The sequence below is a fragment of the Triturus cristatus genome, chromosome 7 (genome assembly GCF_964204655.1).
Source record: "Triturus cristatus chromosome 7, aTriCri1.1, whole genome shotgun sequence".
NCBI lineage: Eukaryota > Metazoa > Chordata > Amphibia > Caudata > Salamandridae > Triturus > Triturus cristatus.
The window spans coordinates 1,801,185,605-1,801,203,911 of NC_140590.1; the positions used below are offsets into that span (position 1 = coordinate 1,801,185,605).

The window sequence follows — 18,307 nt, forward strand, 5'->3', positions numbered from 1 at the left end:
GGATGGTGGCGTGTGTTGCAGTCATTCCCATTCCGGACCATGGAGTTGTGTGTTATGTTATGTTATGTTAAATTGATTTATTGTGCGCACAGCTACTCCAGCCAAGGAGCGTCCCGGCGCAAAGACAAGGAGGAACACAACATAACAGAAACGGGACCGCCTAAGATAGACAACTAAAACAGAAAGGTCTTGATGGCTCTCCGGAAAGAAAGCAGATCGTCTAACTGACGGATTTCAACTGGGAGGGTGTTCCAAATTAGTGCAGCTTTCACGCTGAAGGAACGACCCCCCATCCGACAGAGTCTGAATCTAGGGACCACAGCAAGAGCCTGACCCTGAGATCGGAGGCTACGAGTGGGGACATAGAAAGAAATAAGATTGGACAGGATTTTTGGGCCAATACCTCTTAATATCTTAAAAGTCAAGCAAAGGACTTTGAAAAGAATACGCTTCTTTACAGGGAGCCAATGCAAAGAGCGAAGGACATTCGCCACCGGGCAAAATCTGGGTAGGGCAACAATGGCTCTGGCCGCAGCATTTTGAACCCGCTGTAGGCGAGTTAACTCAGCCTGATTAGCCCCAGCCAGAAGAGAGCTAGCGTAGTCCAGGCGAGAGATGATAGTAGCCTGGACTACAAGCTGTCTGGTAGGGGCATCAAAGTATTTCAGAACTGGTCTAAGACCTCTTAATAGACCAAAACAACAGGCTGCCGTTTTTTTAGTATGTCCTATAAAGGTAAGGCCAGCGTCCAACCAGACCCCAAGATTTTTCACCTCCGACACTGGGGTCGGAGTGGGGCCCAGTTCAGAAGGCCACCACTGATCGCCCCAGAGCTCCACTCCCTTCCCAACAACCATCACCTCTGTTTTTGTGGCATTAAGCTGGAGACAGTTTTCTGTCAGCCAGCAAGCCACCGCCTTCAGTCCGGACTGAAACCTGGGGGCGTCTTGGTGGACATCTCCGCTAAGGGTAACCGCCAGCTGAGTGTCATCGGCATATGAGACCAAAGTAAGGCCCCACTGCCTCGCGACATCAGCCAGCGGTCTCACGTAAAGGTTGAACAACGTGGGACTTAGCGAAGACCCTTGCGGAACCCCCATGGCCAGAGGCTGGAAACTGGACGAAAAGGGAGGAATGGCCACACAGAAGGAACGATTGTCCAAGAAGGAGCGGAACCACTGCAGCGCCAGACCACTGACACCGATCTCCTCGAGCCGATGCAGGAGGATGCCATGAGATACAGTGTCGAAGGCGGCGCTGAGATCTAACAATATCAGCGCCGCCGTCTGACCCGCATCCAACCTAGCACGCAGATATTCCACCATAGCGAGGAGAGCGGTCTCCGTGCTGTGACCAGCACGGAAACCGTTCTGTGTGGGGTCAAGGGCGTTGGTCCGGGCGAGATGTTCCGACAGGGCCAGATTGACATGGGCCTCTGTCAACTTTGCCGGCCAAGGTAACAGCGAGATGGGGCGAAAACTTTCAGGTTTAGACGGGTCTAAGGAGGGTTTTTTAATGATCGGAGACACTACCGCCTGCTTCCATTTAGTTGGAACTACCCCCGACTCTAGAGAGAGGTTGACCAAGGAGCGCACCACAGGGCGCCCCAGAAAGGTCTGGTCTCGAAAGAGAGCAGGCTTTACCGGATCAGATGGAGATCCTGATTTAACTTGCAAAGCAAGTTTGTCAAACCCATCCGCGGTGAGAGGGGGAAATGAGGGCAGGGCGGTCTGACGTAGTGCCTCCATGGAACTTCCCAGCGGAACCCCAGTGCTAGGGAAAGTCCGATAGATGGCTTGGACCTTTCCCAGAAAATAGGAAGCCAGGGATTCACAATGGGAAACAGAACTCTCGGCTAAAGAAATAGTCCGTTTGGCCATAAGATCTTTAACCACTTTGAAGATAGCCTTCGACGGGTTGGTGCTGTTCCGGAATTCTTCAGCATAGAAGGCCGCACGAGCACGACATATGGCCCGGTGATAGAGCTTAACCGAAGCAACATATGCGGCTTTTAAATCAGCCCCATATGTCTTCCGCCAGGCCCTCTCCGCCCGTCTACAGGCTCCCTTCAAGGCGCGTAAGGCCCCGTCATACCAGGGACTAGACTCGCGAGGGTTGATCTTAGTTGATACAATGGGTATCAGTGCATCCAGAGCCCTAGTAAGCCAGGAACAGAAGAGATCGTACCCTTCGTCCACATTGTTCAATGGGCCCAAGGGCTCCATCAACAAAAGATGGTGAAAGTCTTCCAACCTGAGTTTGTTCCAAGATCTCCTGAGTACCCGTCTAGCTGAAGAAATGGGAAGAGTCACTGATACGGGACACTGAATAGACACCAGGAAATGGTCAGACCATTCTACTGGAGTAACTGCAGTGACTTTGGCCTCAGTTAAGTTAGTAAAGAAAGGGTCCAAAGTATGTTCCCCGGTGTGCGTAGGCTGTGAAACTAGCTGGAACAATTGGAAGGCCTCTAGGTCCAAAGCGATGGCACGAGCCGTCAAACTGGACAGTGTGTCGAAATGCAGATTTAAATCGCCCAGTATAGAGAAATTAGCGCAGTCAGTGATCAAAGTACCGACAGTATCCGAAAAAGCATTTCTAAACAACACATCACTGCCTGGCGGACGATATACCACCATCCCAGACAGTGTGAACTCAGGATTGACAGAGACTTTGAAAGAGGCGCTTTCACAGCCAGCGATCTTAAGGCTATTCCACACACAGGGAAAACAAGACCTAACTATCAGCGCTATTCCCCCCCTCTAGATGCTCTATTCAAGGTGTACATCGAATAGCCAGAGGGGCATGCCAGATTAAGAATGGCAGTATCAGCTTCCTGAAGCCATGTTTCAGTTAAAGCCAGGATGTCCGGGGCTTCATCCTCAATGAGATCATACAGATTTTGCTGATGTTTCAAAATTGACCTCACATTCAGGTTCATTATCCGCAAAGAGGGAGAAGCGACCCTGCTATGATGGAAAACAAAGGGAGATTTCCGAGGGAGAGGCAATGGGGGGTCAAGTATCAGGCCATTGCATGGACAGCGGTACGGACCACAGAGAGGATGAACAGGCGGGCGTGCACAGCAACGACTCACCTGGTTGATGGACATCATGCTCTCCCTGGAATATGTCAGCATGGCAGCAGACACGTTGTTAAACTCTCGTGTGCCCACTACTGTCCCCTGGGGCATATTTTCCTAGGTGTCACGTGTGTCATCACAAAATGTGGACACTCTCAGTGTCTACAGCATAGGTTGTGCTCTGTGCCATTGTCCCCTGGCACCATGTATATTGACGTAAAATGTAGTACAAGTGTCCACTGTACAGCCTGACCTGATTTACCTTGTTCATAATCACGGTGGCCAGTGCCTGTGTGTCTTGTTACACTCATCTGATGATGCCCATTAGTACATGATTATTTGGCCAGGCGCACATTGGTTATTTTGTGTCCAATCTTGATTTTTTCCAGCCCATGTGTATTTCACCCAGACTAAGAGATGTAAGTGCTTCCTGTGTCTCAACAAATTGACTCATGTAGTGGGTGGTTGGTGCGGGCAAGGCCTACATGTCAAAACCTTACATCTCCTTGCTAGGTCTGGCCAGTGTGTGATGTTTGTCTGGACATACACTCAAGGTGCAGTGAGCCAGTCATGGTGGGCATGTTTTCAGTATTACCTATGCAGCATGTGCCTCAAGTTCATGGATATGGTCCCTGCTCATCCCTATTTTCTGCAACGCTGTGTGGTGCAGATGCAGTGCTGGATTGTCCCCAGAGCCTGGCTCCTCTGTCAAAATTCCATTTCATGTCATTTGCAATTGTGTCATGCTCTCCATAGTTTTTCAGTGGCATGGTGGGTCAACCAATTGTGTGTTGCAGGGCCTACATATGTACCTTGTATTGTAGATGTTACTCATCTTTCTTTTCAGGCTATGCACTGTAACCTATGTAGATTGTACTCATGTGACATATGTATACAGGTGTATGAATAATTCCGGTCTCTTCACCTTGCCCACAGCATCGTCGGGGGACACGGATGGAGACATCAGCACAGACTGGGCAGAGGGACCGAGCACCAGTGCCAGCAGGGACATCTTGGCTGGCACATCGAGTGGAACTGAGGTGGAAGGGAGTGAGGCGGAGGACCTGTCCAGTGCCACCACAGATTATGAAGCTGACGGGTCCGAGGCTGAGCTCTCCGAGTGGGCGGAGGCTGCACCACCAGCTGACAGCGGAACAACATCTCTTCCCGCCCCCTCCATTGCCATCAGCTGCCTCCCACTTGCTCGTGTCCCTTCCCAGCGTGCCCGGTCACCTGCCAGGCACCGCACCCCCTGCCCCTGTCTCCACCGCTGCCGCCAATGCCGAGTCTGTGGACATCCAGCGGCAGTTGCAGGTTGGTCAGGCTGCGATGCTTAATGTCCTCCATGGCCACAGCCAAGTGCTGAACAACATGGAGGCATACTTGGAGGGCATTTTCTCATCGCAGGCTGACCAACGCAACTTGCTGAGGTCCATTGACTCGACAATGACTGCACCACTGGGTCTCCTGCAGCGCTTCGTCCAACCCCCTACCCCTGACCCATCCACACTTCCCACTCCCATGCCTGTCCCATGTACACCCAGACGTCAGCATGCACCCACCACAACAGACACAGGCACCACACCAGCAGGGAAGGTCAAACGCACACCTCCTGGCACACACACACAGGGTGAAGTAGGCACACCCACTGGGTCGGGGGGCAAACGTAAGCCACGCAGACAGAGTGGGAGTCCGCATTCCACCAAATCCACTCCCTCCAAATCCCCTCCCCTCAGCTCTCCTGGCCAAAAGTCGGATACAGGGTCAGTCCTGCCCAGTCTGTCCATCAGCCCCAGTGTGGCACCACCCCGCAAGCGGTGGAGGCAGGACACCGGCAGGGGAGTTGAGTCCCCCCCCTGTCCACACCCTCCCCCAGTGGCGCTGCGACCCATCCCTCCGACCACCCCCCCTCCTTGGGGCCTGTGGTTCCTTCGGGTGCAGGGGAGTCGCTGGAGGACCTTGCTAAGGTGTGCAGCGCCATCCTGACCTCCGCCTTTGGCGCTGCCCCACCCCCTGTGGTGGAGTCCTCCGTCCCTGCACCCACGACGCCTACCCTTCGCCCTCATGTCCCTGCGGTGCCTGGTCCTTCCCCCCCACATGATGCCCCCCCTTCCTGGAGGACTGAGGAATCTGACTGTGCAGGCAAGCTAGGGGACACGCGTCCCACTGTGTCCCCCACCTGGATTTGAACTTTTGAATGCCCTATGGGCATTGTACATTTTGAACTTTCAAGGGACAAACAGATTTTTGGATGCTGAATAAAGCAATTTCTTTTTCCTTAGTACACTACTGTTTATCTGGTATTGCTGTTGGTGGACCTGCCCCATAATTTTGGGTGGTGATAATGTGTTGGGTGTGTGGGAATTGTAGTCTTGTGCTGGTCATAGGGTGGACCCTGGTATCTGTGTGCCATCACAGGCTGTTGGCTACATTACTTGTTCATGTAAGAAGTTACTGCATGGTGACATCGTCCCAAGGTGTGTTCCTTCCTCTGTGTAACCTGACATCTTCCCTGCAGGGTCATTCCAATATGTGGTGCTGAGCTGTGTCTACATTGGCTGGGTGTGTGACGGACTCGTTAGACTTTGGCCATGCATGCTGAGCGATGTCTCCACCTGCATCATTCGTGGCGTTCTTGGTGGTCACTGTACTTGTGTATGTAGACTGTTGACATGACTTCATGTGGACATGTTTTCTTTTTGGCGCTATGCATGTGTATACTCCCAGCTTCGCACACATGTGGTATATGTACTGCAGGATCCATGTGCACCCGACTGACATTTGTGGCCATTGGATCTGTGGGTACTCCACCCTTTTCTTTCCAGGGGCACTGCTGTGAGTGTTAGGCACCCACCCCTCCTGTGTCTGGGCACTGCTGGGAGGACTCTGCACACACCCCTCCTGTGTCTGGGCACTGCTGTGAGTGTTAGGCACCCACCCCTCCTGTGTCTGGGCACTGCTGGGAGGACTCTGCACACACCCCTCTTATGTCTGGGCACTGCTGGGAGGACTCTGCACACACCCCTCCTGTGTCTGGGCACTGCTGGGAGGACTCTGCACACTCCCCTCTTATGTCTGGGCACTGCTGGGAGGACTCTGCACACACCCCTCCTGTGTCTGGGCACTGCTGGGAGGACTCTGCACACACCCCTCTTATGTCTGGGCACTGCTGGGAGGACTCTGCACCCAACCCTCCTATTTCAGGATCTGTACGTTTAGAACATACACGGGTGGGGGTACGCTCCATGCATACGCGGGTGGGGGTACGGTCCGTACATACGCTGTTGTGGTGGGGGTACGCTCCATGCATATGCGGGTGGGGGTACGGTCCGTACGTACACTGTTGGGGTGGGGGGTACGCTCCATACATAGGGGGGGTGTTACGGTCCGTGCATACGCTGTTGTGGTGGGGGTACGCTCCATGCATATGCGGGTGGGGGTACGGTCCGTACGTACACTGTTGGGGTGGGGGGTACGCTCCATGCATACGCGGGTGGGGGTACGGTCCATACGTACACTGTTGGGGTGGGGGGTACGCTCCATGCATACGCGGGTGGGGGTACAGTCCGTACGTACACTGTTGGGGTGGGGGGTACGCTCCATACATAGGAGGGGTGGTACGGTCCGTACATACACTGTTGTGGTGGGGGTACGCTCCATGCATACGCGGTGGGGGTACGGTCCGTACGTACACTGATGGGGTGGGGGGTACGCTCCATGCATACGCGGGTGGGGGTACGGTCCGTACGTACACTGTTGGGGTGGGGGGTACGCTCCATGCATACGCGGGTGGGGGTACGGTCCGTACGTACACTGTTGGGGTGGGGGGTACGCTCTATGCATACGCGGGTGGGGGTACAGTCCGTACATACACTGTTGGGGTGGGGGGTATGCTCCATGCATACGGGGGTGGTGTTACGGTCCGTACGTACACTGTTGGGGTGGGGGGTACGCTCCATACAAACGGGGGTGGGGGTACGGTCCGTACGTACACTGTTGGGGTGGGGGGTACGCTCCATGCATACGGGGGTGGTGTTACGGTCCGTACGTACACTGTTGGGGTGGGGGTACGCTCCATACATACGGGGGTGGGGGTACGGTCCGTACGTACACTGTTGGGGTGGGGGTACGCTCCATGCATACGGGGGTGGTACGGTCCGTACATATCCGTACCCACGCTGTGGAATGCTTGTGCGGGCAGTACCCAGGCCTTTGCCACGTGGGTACGAGCCGTCCCGCCATTGTTGGGGTGACGTAGGTGTGGGCGTGGTACGACTCGTACCCACGCTCTTCAGGCGTGGGTACGGGACGTACCTGTATTGTTGTGTTACCGGTTTGCGTTGTCAACCACTGCCTTTGTGGCGGGCGCTGGCGTTGCTGGACACGCCCCCACCCCCTCGTAGTGACCAGGGCCTGGGGGTCAGGTATGTCCAGTGCATGTGTGCTGTGTGACTTGGGTGGGGGTTTTGTGTCCTGCCCCTGCTCCTGCCCCCCCCTTTCCCCCCTCCCTTTGTTGTTCTGACCTTCTGCGGCGTCTGCGTCGTAACCTGTAGAGGAGGTCGACTGCTATGAGGGCGGGGATGACACGTATGTTCGGGTCCATGTCTGTCCGTCGCGTGCAGGTACTCCTTGTTCGCGTCGTCCTGATTTCCCGGCAGTTTTTGGCTGCCGGAAAATATTCTCCGTGCGGGATGACGTCGGTGCGAATCGTACTTCCTGGTTCGTGAAAGGCAGCCTGCGTGCGTCCCGACGTCAGGTCGGCGCTTTCCCGGATCACATTTGTATGTTTATTTTCGTCGGTCGGTGTTTTGTACGATTCGTACGAAAATATTATTTCCGTGCGAATCGTACTTCCCTGTTTGTATATTGCTACGACCGGGTACGCATTGGACGGAGAATATGCTCCGTCCGACGGTTCGTACCCGGTTTTTGCAGGATCGTAATTGGCACCATAGTGTGAGGAACAGGAGCAGATGGAGAATCTTCAAGCTTGGGGATGTTGCGGATGCACATGTGTACGCCCAGAGGCCACATCCTTTGTGCACTCCTCTGAACTTCACAAAGACAGCCACGTTTGAGTTCCTCATTGAGTTTGTTTCAAGAAGGCGCTGGATTCATTAACTCCACTTAGTGGTGCTTAATTACAAGTCAGCACACTTTTTTCCAAATTAAACATAACAACGTAATTTAATTAGCATCACAGCAAGCTGCTGAATTATTAGCGCTATAATACTTTGCAAATGATCAAACTTTGTCTGACCTGGCCCGACGCGCAGAGTGCAAAATTGTTGTCAGATTTAATGGGTGTAAAAGTCTAATTTCAGGGCAGAACAAATAACCTGGTGTCTTAATGCACATGAAACATGTTTTACAAGCAACTGTAAACACAATTGACCTCCTCATCTTCCCACAAAAAAGACAGATCAAGTATAAAAAAACAATAAACACAATATATATGTTTTTTAACCTAGTTCCTAATCGCCTTGATGCACCATTTTAACTGTGGTCCATTAGTCCCCTGGGCACCGGGACGGGTCCGACGTACTCTTCAGTGCTTATAATTACTTCGTTCAGCACACTGTTTAAGGCTTCATCGCGGATGCTAGGGGACACATTTTTGGTTAACATCAAACGAAACCGTGAAAGGGGAGTGCCATTCATTGTGACGTCGGGAGACGGAAAAATGTTGGTGGGGGAGGAAACTGGCATTTATTTGTTGGCAAATGACTCTTCTGGAAAACTTTCACACAAATATTTTGAGTGGTAACTAAGCCTATCTGTCTTGCTTTATAAAAGAAACTTTGTGGGGGAGGGGAATGCTGACTTGTTATCCTGATGTGACGTGCTATTGCCATGTACAGGCTGCTCTTCGTGGTGCAGGACATTCATTCGTCCCACTGTCCCAAGCAAAACAAGGGGGTTGGGTTAGATGTTATGTGACGGTAGCGCAGCCGGGGCCTAGTACGTTGCGATTTCTTGCCCGTTAGTACCTATAAGATTATTTTGCTGCTTACGGAGTGCAAACTGCTATTGCTGAATTTATCAAGTCTAACTGTTGCAGATTAGAGCCAAAAACATACATAAAAAGGCTTATAGACTTAACAGGGAAGAATCACCAAGGATGGCCGGAACGTTAACTAAAAGCGCATAGTAAATCAAAAGAAACAATAGTTCCGTAGTTGGCATATTATAAAAATATCTACTACTCGTATGCATTGCCGGGTCATCCTATTTATTACATATATTTTATATATATAGGCATATCAAATTGCTGTACGCTGCACCCACCTTGTGGTCGCTTCAGATTTTTATCTACCACGTAAACAAATGCTTAAGATGTGCTCCTTTGCATGCCTGCAGTGCCTGAAAGGCCCCTGCATCTTTCCGCTTTTATCTAGACCTGTGTAAGGCAAGCTGCTGCCAGGAATCACAGGAGAGCAGAGGGGGAGGCCGGTTTTAACAGGGAGATGGGCCAAGCTTCCTGAAGACTTTTCTGGCTTTCCTGGATAGAGCAGCGCCCCCGAGATTGGCCGGTGTTCTCTGGCAAAGTTACCCTGTTCTCCCCTGCAAGCTTTCGATGCCTGCCGTCTGCTGCCCAAGCAGTAACCAGTAAAGCCTTGAAAAATATACTGCGGTCGTGTTTTAGTTGTGTTCATAGCACTGGGCTACTTCTGTGAACGAGCCTGTATGAGTCACCACAGACGAACAAGTTGTCGTTTTAGCTGTCCCTCACGCACACACATTATGAGGAGACCATACATGGCGTGTCCTGGGCAGAGGTAAAGGTGCATAATCTGATTCGATCTCTGGACCGGCCCCAAAAAAAAAAAAAGCAAGGTGCACTGCCGCTATAGCTAAAGTGTGCTGCACTTCCCCCAAAAAATTATAAGCATGATCAGACTGCCAGCACTAATAATGCACCATACTGCACGTAGGGACTGTGTGCGCGTAGCTGCTCCTACTCATGGCAATACTCCATGGGAGTGAACTTCTCAGAAAAGGTGGGACATGCACCCACCATTAGCCATTTGGAGGCTACGATTTTTAAATGACACACTTTTCTAATCCAAAGTGTGGGAGAAGTTAGACCCCACAAAGTACAGACAACAGATAGCCTAACAGCGCAAGGATTTTCATTGATGAACCACACTTTCAAGATGAGGAAAAGAGATGTGTGGACAGCAAATAAAGCCCTTCCCAAGACAATGCAAAAGAGCACAGGAAAAAAAAACTAAAGGGAATTTGCCCAACGATGTTTAAGAGTACAATTGTGGAGGTGCAAATCAGAGAAATAGATTAAGTAGAGCATTGTCGGTCATTACAGGTCGATAATATGGACTGTGTTACTCTAACCTTGAAGGGATCTGTCAGAAACAAAAGAGAGTTCTGTATGAAGGATGCGGTCACCAGATACTCTGAGTGGCGACCATATCTATGGCATCAAACCCTTAAAAATCAAACATTATGGTTCGTGGTAACCTGTAGAAAGAAAGAAAGAGAAGACACTTCCTCAAGCGGTCCCTCTTAGTAAGTTTCTGAAACTCATCCTCCCACGAGTAACTACTGCATAAGTCACGAACAGGACACCACACATTGTTCAAGGAATTGCTAACAGGATAAATTGCTTCCACAGAAATGAAGATCAGATTATTATAATATACACAAAAATTATATATTATGTAAGGACTGGTAACTAGTCACAATTTCGAGAAAAAAATATCGACTGGACAGAATATCAAGTTTTTAATATAGAATGGACAGAATTTCGAATTTAAAAAATATAGTGGTGCAGAATATCGAAATTCAGGTAAGAAATATCGATTTTTAGAATATCGAAGTTAGTAATTTCAACAGTCATAATATAGTTGTTAAAAATATCGAATTTTTTTATAGTGTTTTAAGTGTTAGAATATGTGTTAAAAGTATGTATTATTTTTTGTAATGTATGTTTGAATTTTTTTTAAGTAAGGAATTTTATGTTATTTAATTTTTGCGTAATCTAATTCCGTAGCGGGTTGTGGGTTAATAGGGGAATAGGGTGGGAAGTACTTTAATTGTAATTAAGTAATTATTCAATTTTATTTATTGGTATTGATAATTAATTTATTGTTAATTAATTATTAATTGGTAATTACTTTTTATTAATTGGTAATTAATTTTTATTAATTGATTAATTGATAATTATATTAATTGTATTCATTTATTATTTGGAGCGGGTTGTGGGTTTATAGGGGAATAGGGTGGGAAGTAATTTAATTGTAATTAAGTAATTATTGAAATTATTGTTGTGTATTGATAATTAATTTATTAATTGGTAAGTTTTTTTATTACTTATTAATTTTTGGTATTGGAAATTAATGTGTTGTTAATTAATTATCAATAGGTAATTAATGTTTAATAATTAATATTTATTGTTTTTCATAATTAATTAATTATTAAATAATGTGATTGGTAATTAATTTTTAATAACTTTTTATTGGTATTTATAATTAAATTATATATATTCAATTATTACATCATTACTTTCCCTACTGTTGCACTCACTGGAGTGGGAATAGTAATGTTTACCCTCCCGCTATCCAACACTTTCTCTACTGTTACATTTGGTGGAGTGGGAATAGTAAATATTCCTACCCGCTATCCAACACTTTCCCTACTGTTGCACTCACTGGAGTGGGAATAGTAATTTTTACCCCTACGCTATCCAACGCTTTCCCTACTGTTGCACTCACTGGAGTGGGAATAGTAATTTTTACCCTCCCGCTATCCAACGCTTTCCTTACTGTTGCACTCACTGGAGTGGGAATAGTAATTTTTACCCTCCCGCTATCCAACGCTTTCCCTACTGTTGCACTCACTGGAGTGGAAATAGTAATTTTTACCCATACGCTATCCAACACTTTGCCTACTGTTGCACTCTCTGGAGTGGGAATAGTAATTTTTACCCTCCCGCTATCCAACACTTTCCCTACTGTTGCACTCACTGGAGTGGGAATAGCAATTTTTACCCTCCCGCTATCCAACACTTTCTCTACTGTTACATTTGGTGGAGTGGGAATAGTAAATTATTCCTACCCGCTATCCAACCCTTTCCCTACTGTTGCACTCACTGGAGTGGGAATAGTAATTTTTACCCCTACGCTATCCAACACTTTCCCTACTGTTGCACTCACTGGAGTGGGAATAGTAATTTTTACCTACCCGCTATCCAACGCTTTCCCTACTGTTGCACTCACTGGAGTGGGAATAGTAATTTTTACCCACCCGCTATCCAACGCTTTCCTTACTGTTGCACTCACTGGAGTGGAAATAGTAATTTTTACCCACCCGCTATCCAACGCTTTCTCTACTGTTGCACTCACTGGAGTGGGAATAGTAATTTTTACCCTCCCGCTATCCAACGCTTTCCCTACTGTGGCACTCACTGGAGTGGGAATAGTAAATTTTACCCTCCCGCTATCCAACACTAAAAATATTGAATATTTTTAAATAATAATAAGTTAACATATATATGTATTAAAAATTTAAAAGTCATGTTTATTTTTTTAATTTACATTATTATTTATTAATTTTAAGGTTATTTAAGTATGTTTTATATAATTATATTCATTATTCCATTATTGTACATTACGTTTAAGACATTTAAAAAATTCGATATTTTAACAAACTATATTATTTACAACAATATTTTGGATTCAATATTTTTGTACTTACCTGTTTGTAGATAGGAAGTTGATATTCTGTCATTCTATATTTTTTCATCGATATTTTGGCAGGTCGATATTTTGCTCCTCGATATTCTGTCAGTGATCCGTAAGGACTAGTATTACATCAGTTACTCATCTAGGAGACCTAAATACATATACAGCCCTGTAATTCCATTCCTGAAAGATTTTGCAAAAGAATTCCTTAACCAGATGTAAAGCACCCAACCCAATGGAGTGGGCTGTGGGCTAGGACAACGCGAAAGACAAAGTAATGATGTGATCTAGACATATCTCATATTGAGGATCCGTTCCCTTACTAGTTTAGTTCAATGGACGAGCTTGGTGAACCTGAATTTACTGAGATTTGGTTGCCTGATCACAGCCTTTCAAGAGAGATGGCAAGCCACATCCCTCTGCTGTATAAAGTAAAGACGGAGCTTGTAACATGAAAACCAACGGCACATTTGGGAGTGGACCGCTGGCACTCTGATTTAGTTCATTTTAGTCCCTACCATGATGAAGTAGTCTGTCAGAAACCATGAGTTAAGTAACTAAAACAAACATCCCTTGAAGGTTACTGCCAGATGCCCACCCTAGAAGTGATTGGTGAGGCCCACAAGATGTGGGCGGCATATTTGTCATCATGCAAAGTATCTTTCTAGGAAACGCGCTCCTGTGTTGAGCCCATCCTAGGGATCCAATGACCCAGAAAGGCAGACTATGAAAAATATTTTTTGAACAAATACTAAAACAAACATTATTAAACCCATAACCGGACAGCATATATGTTGATGTTAAATAAAATAATCTTTTAAATGTATAATCACATACAAAAGCATTTAATCAAAACCAAAAGCTTTAAAAATAAATTTCATACTACAAAGGTGACGATTCCTATCCGGGTCGGAAAGCACTCCGACCGAGCCGGATCCGGACTGTTTTCCGACTGAGCAGGAGTTCTGCAGTCCGACCGAGCGAGTACGATGTGGCCGTATGCTGCCGGACTCGGTTCGGTCAGCCTCCCATAGACGTCAATGGGAGCTGGTCGCACGACGCGTACATGGGCTCCCATTGACCGAATGGGTACGTCTCGCGCAAGGGCGCCCCCTACAGTGGGTACGCGTGTAATGAAAGGTCTCAGATCTCCCCTGGACCAAGGTATGTACCGTCACTTTCCCAGGGAGAGAATATCAGATCCAAACTTATGGAATATAACATATACACAGCACTTCCTAAGGTGGGCAAACTTTCAACACTCCCCCAAAGGCAAGGCAAGAAAACAATATCACATGAGTCTCCTCTAGACCAAGGTAACACACACAACACTTCTCTAGAGCGAGATATACAGATATACTTTGCACATCACTTGCCAGGAGTAAAACAACTTCCTATAACACAATTACCTGCTAGAAGGGAATTCACCCATCCTTCTACAACAGAATACTTGGCCAAGAAGAGTCCACACCTCCTGCTACAAGGAAAATACAAATTGGTATATCTGGGATATATTTATTAGTAAATAGCACCACACGGTAAGCCAAATGCACCTATCATAGCAGACTCTAACATATCAATAGTATGAATGAAACACAATCAAGGCAAACATATATGTAGAAATATATATATATGTATATAAATGTATGGAACCTGAAAATAAAGTTATAGTAAGCAAGAAAAGTAGGAAAACTAGAAATTAGTGGAACACCTCACCAACTGTCTGTCCATCCCGTTTCCACTTCGCCAAAGGGGAGTCCGGTTCTTCGGCCGAAACAGGAGACAGTAGTGACACTATACGCCCCACCGCCACAGCTGCACGTCTGCCCTGTGATGAACTTCCACTGAACAAAACCCAGACACCTCCTTTAGTACAAGTGGAGATGTAAGACGAAGCTCCTGGTGAGCCTCGCCCCCTTTTCCCATCAAAGTCCGTACCACTCCGCACCAAGGCCTCAGCTTCAACCGGCCAGGCGTCTGTTATGGCTTCAGAGCAGAGCAAGCACATTCCTCTGACAAGATCCAGTTCTTTCTGGTCAGTAAAGTGCGAAAAACAAGTGAAAAGGAAAACATGCCCTTCTCACCTAGTGAAGCTCAGAAAATGGCGACAGCTCAGAAAATGGAGTCACTCAATCATAAGCCTCTATTCACGCAAAAGAGCAAAATTAGTATGCATGATGACATAAGATCAGGCAAAAGCCAATAGCAAGCACTGCCGTTAAGCAAGATAAAGTCAGAATCTGAAAGAGACATAATCAAGCACTACTTCGTAGCTTATTCTTACTAGGCAGGTGTACACATCACTATATTATGTTATAATATGCTAAATAAGACTGAGATGGTGATGGGCGACGGTCATTATCAGGCTATTTATCCACATAAATGGAACATTCATTACAACGCGTCGGTGCCATCCGCACCGTACATGCCTATGTTGGGGGACCCTTGGGTCTCCCCCTGTGTCTGAGTCATAGGGCTGCGGGTGACAGGGGGTCCGACACGGACTTCCAAAGGCAAACACCTGGACGTTTTGTGAGCCGGACACCACGGCTCGCACAGGCTGTCCAACGCGTGCATCGTACTGGCTCGGTCGTAATCCACATCCCTTGCACGCCACGGTTAGCTTACGGCCGAGACGTACGGAGCGGTTCGGACCCGGAATCGACTCGGTCGGTGAATTTCACGTAGCTCGCATCGTACTTGCTCACTCGTACAGCTGTACGAGTTGGGCGGAAAACACGCGTACGGCTCGTAGTTTTTCCGGCCGGATCGCGTTCGTTCGGTGCCCTTCCGACCCGGATCGGAATCGGCCCCAAAGCGTATGGCAAGAGGGGCAAAGACATAAGTGCTCCAAATGCTAAGGGAGGGGAAAGACCATGGACGTATGTGAAACCACACTGAAGGAAACAGAGGAAGGCAACAAGAAGGGGCAGGAGTGCAGACAAAGGTTTTTTATTCATTTAGCTTTAGGGTGGCATTACAATTCCAATAGAAATATCTTCAATAGGGGGTGAGTCCACATAGGGGAAACCACATATGAAGTAAAAGCAGACTGTAAGGAGGCTGTATTACCACATGCCCCTGCTGCTACCAGATCCAGAGCCCACACACCTACAATTTCAACACTGTGGTTTTAGATGTCATGGATTTTCCAGTTTATTTTACATCATATCTCATATGTGGCTCCTTTACTTAATATTCCCAATAAAGTAAGCATTATTGTCCTACCTTTAGGAGTGGCGCATTCCCTTTTCTCAGTCTGCTGACAGACCACGGAATTCTTGTCTTCCTCCGAGGTCTTGCAGGATGCAACCACTAGTGCAGGAACAACATACCTCTTATTAAAATACATGTTTAACCCCCACAACAATTGAACAAAAGATGCAAAAACAAAACGAAAAGACTGAAAGTACAACAAGCCACATTCTGCAGTCTGACTTGGCTACTGCTTTCCACCAGGGTCATTTTTAGAGTGTTCAGTTTACTGGTACATGGCTTACTGGCACAATACTCAAAACTGGCATATCCGTGCATCCCTTGGGAGGGCTCTTCGCAAAAAGCTAAAACGAACGCTCCTCTTAAGAGAATGCAAATTGCCACACCTAACCTAAAATCTACCATTGGTTACTCAGTTAATGCTTTATGACTGATATACATGGCACATTATCTTCTCATGTCAAAGATGGCAAGGGCCTAGATGCTTGTCTTTTTCATACCTGCCACGTTAGGCTATAGGTTATTGATGTACAGTTTACTAGAAAGAGATTTTGAACATACATTATTTACTTTTCCATCTGTCATACTGTGTAGACTCCACTGTCATAATGCCCTGTAGGCATTGTATTTACTCGTGTGAACCTTGGCAAGCCCATTGGATGATGACCTTAGTGATGCTGTATGATGTTGGAATGTCGAAAAAAAAATCTCAAACAGGCTTCATGAAGGCAGCAACAAGTATAGGTGGCAGGGCACAGTCATGATATGATCTGCGGTTCATCTTAAGGACCATCGGTTCAAGGTCCAACAACAGTAAACCAGCTTTTCTATAAGTGTATGCATTGGCTCATCTTGTTAGCTTGCTCTTACTTGAGAGGAAAACCTTTAGAGAATTGACTGGTTTGTGGTCCATCAAAACATCACATGACACTAATGCTAAAAAATTAAGTTCCCAGGCAATTAGTAATAATAAATATACAAGTGAATAAAATAAATGTTAAATGAATTAAATAAACTTAATTTATTAAAAAAAGATTGACCTTTCCCATAGGAAAACTATGGAATAAAAACTATGCACAGTCTTAAAAAAATTTGAGTAAACATTTAACGATAAATTAGTGCAAGTGGTTGGACAGTGTGGGTTTGAGTTTATCAAGGATTTGTTTCCTCTAATGTCAGGGTCAGATGAACCCTATATCCAATGTGGAATCCAAAGGAGGGAAGGAAATGCCAAGCAGGAGTCTTGACCCTCTAGCTGTCCCCAAGTTGGCTCACACCTAAGCCCTACACGTCAGAATAATAATTAAGGGTCCGATTAGGATCAGGGTCAGTCGTTACCCTGACAACAATCGCAGCGGGCAGGAGACCGCAGGAAAAGCAGTTGGTGGTTCGACCACCGCAATTCAATGTGACTGCTAGGCTGACGTTTGAAAGGTGCTCATTTAAAGCACAGCTTGTGCTGCGGCCCGGAAAAGTGCTGTAGTAATAGCTGCAGTGTAAATCAGCACTTTGTGCACTTCCATGCGCTGTATGACCTGCACCATGCTGTGCATAACACACGGTACATGGAGGTGCATGGGGCACTACATGTGCCCCCTGGGCCACTTTACAGTAGCCCACAGGGGATGGGGGCATTGTTTGGGGCCCCCAAAGACCCTTTCCAACAGACTTTTCATTGTGGTCTGTCCGACATGAAAGGGCTGTCGTAATCCTGACAGCCGTGCCTGCCACGGCACCACCGCCATTAAAGGGGTATGATTCCGACCGCTGACCATATGGGATCTCCTATCCTGTCAGAGGCGGTAGTCTTCCCCTCCCGAGTGTCCAATTGGCTGCATCGTAATGCAGCTGTCAGTGGTGGTCTGTCCAACATCATAATCAGGCCCTAAATGTCTGTGAGACCTGAATCTTCATGAATCAAATCTCAGAGATCATGTCCCGACCAACTAAGATGATAGAGAGCTCTTCTTTAGAAAATGAGTTTGCCATGGACATAATGCTTACGTTTTGTATTTCAAAGGCATTTAAAACATCCCTGAAATGCAGCTGGTGAGAATCATTTTGTATTTCATGGACCCACAGAGGACGCAAGCTACCCTGTGGACATTAAACGTTAATGTCCACTCCACGTTGTGATGTCACTTCCTGGCAGAAACCAGATATCGCCTTACCCACAATAATCCTCATGAAGGTAGGATTTTACTAAAGTCTGCAGAGACAGATGTTTCCTAGGAAACAAATCTGAATCGAGCTATTTGTTTTTTTCCGGAATTCATTTGCGCAACGTATCCTTTGAACTTAATGACAA

General features: G+C 47.1%; 1 protein-coding gene across 4 annotated transcripts in view; it reads right to left on the bottom strand.

The window, feature by feature from the left end:
• The window catches only part of LOC146813209 (uncharacterized), a 67,449-nt gene that overhangs the window by 22,203 nt on the left and 26,939 nt on the right, over positions 1 to 18,307 (bottom strand). For all 4 annotated transcript variants that reach the window (XM_085620087.1, XM_085620085.1, XM_085620086.1 and 1 more), the window contains one exon: positions 16,012 to 16,098. In XM_085620087.1, coding sequence (XP_085476213.1) covers positions 16,012 to 16,098 — 87 coding nt within the window. The remainder of the gene's footprint in view (positions 1 to 16,011; positions 16,099 to 18,307) is intronic.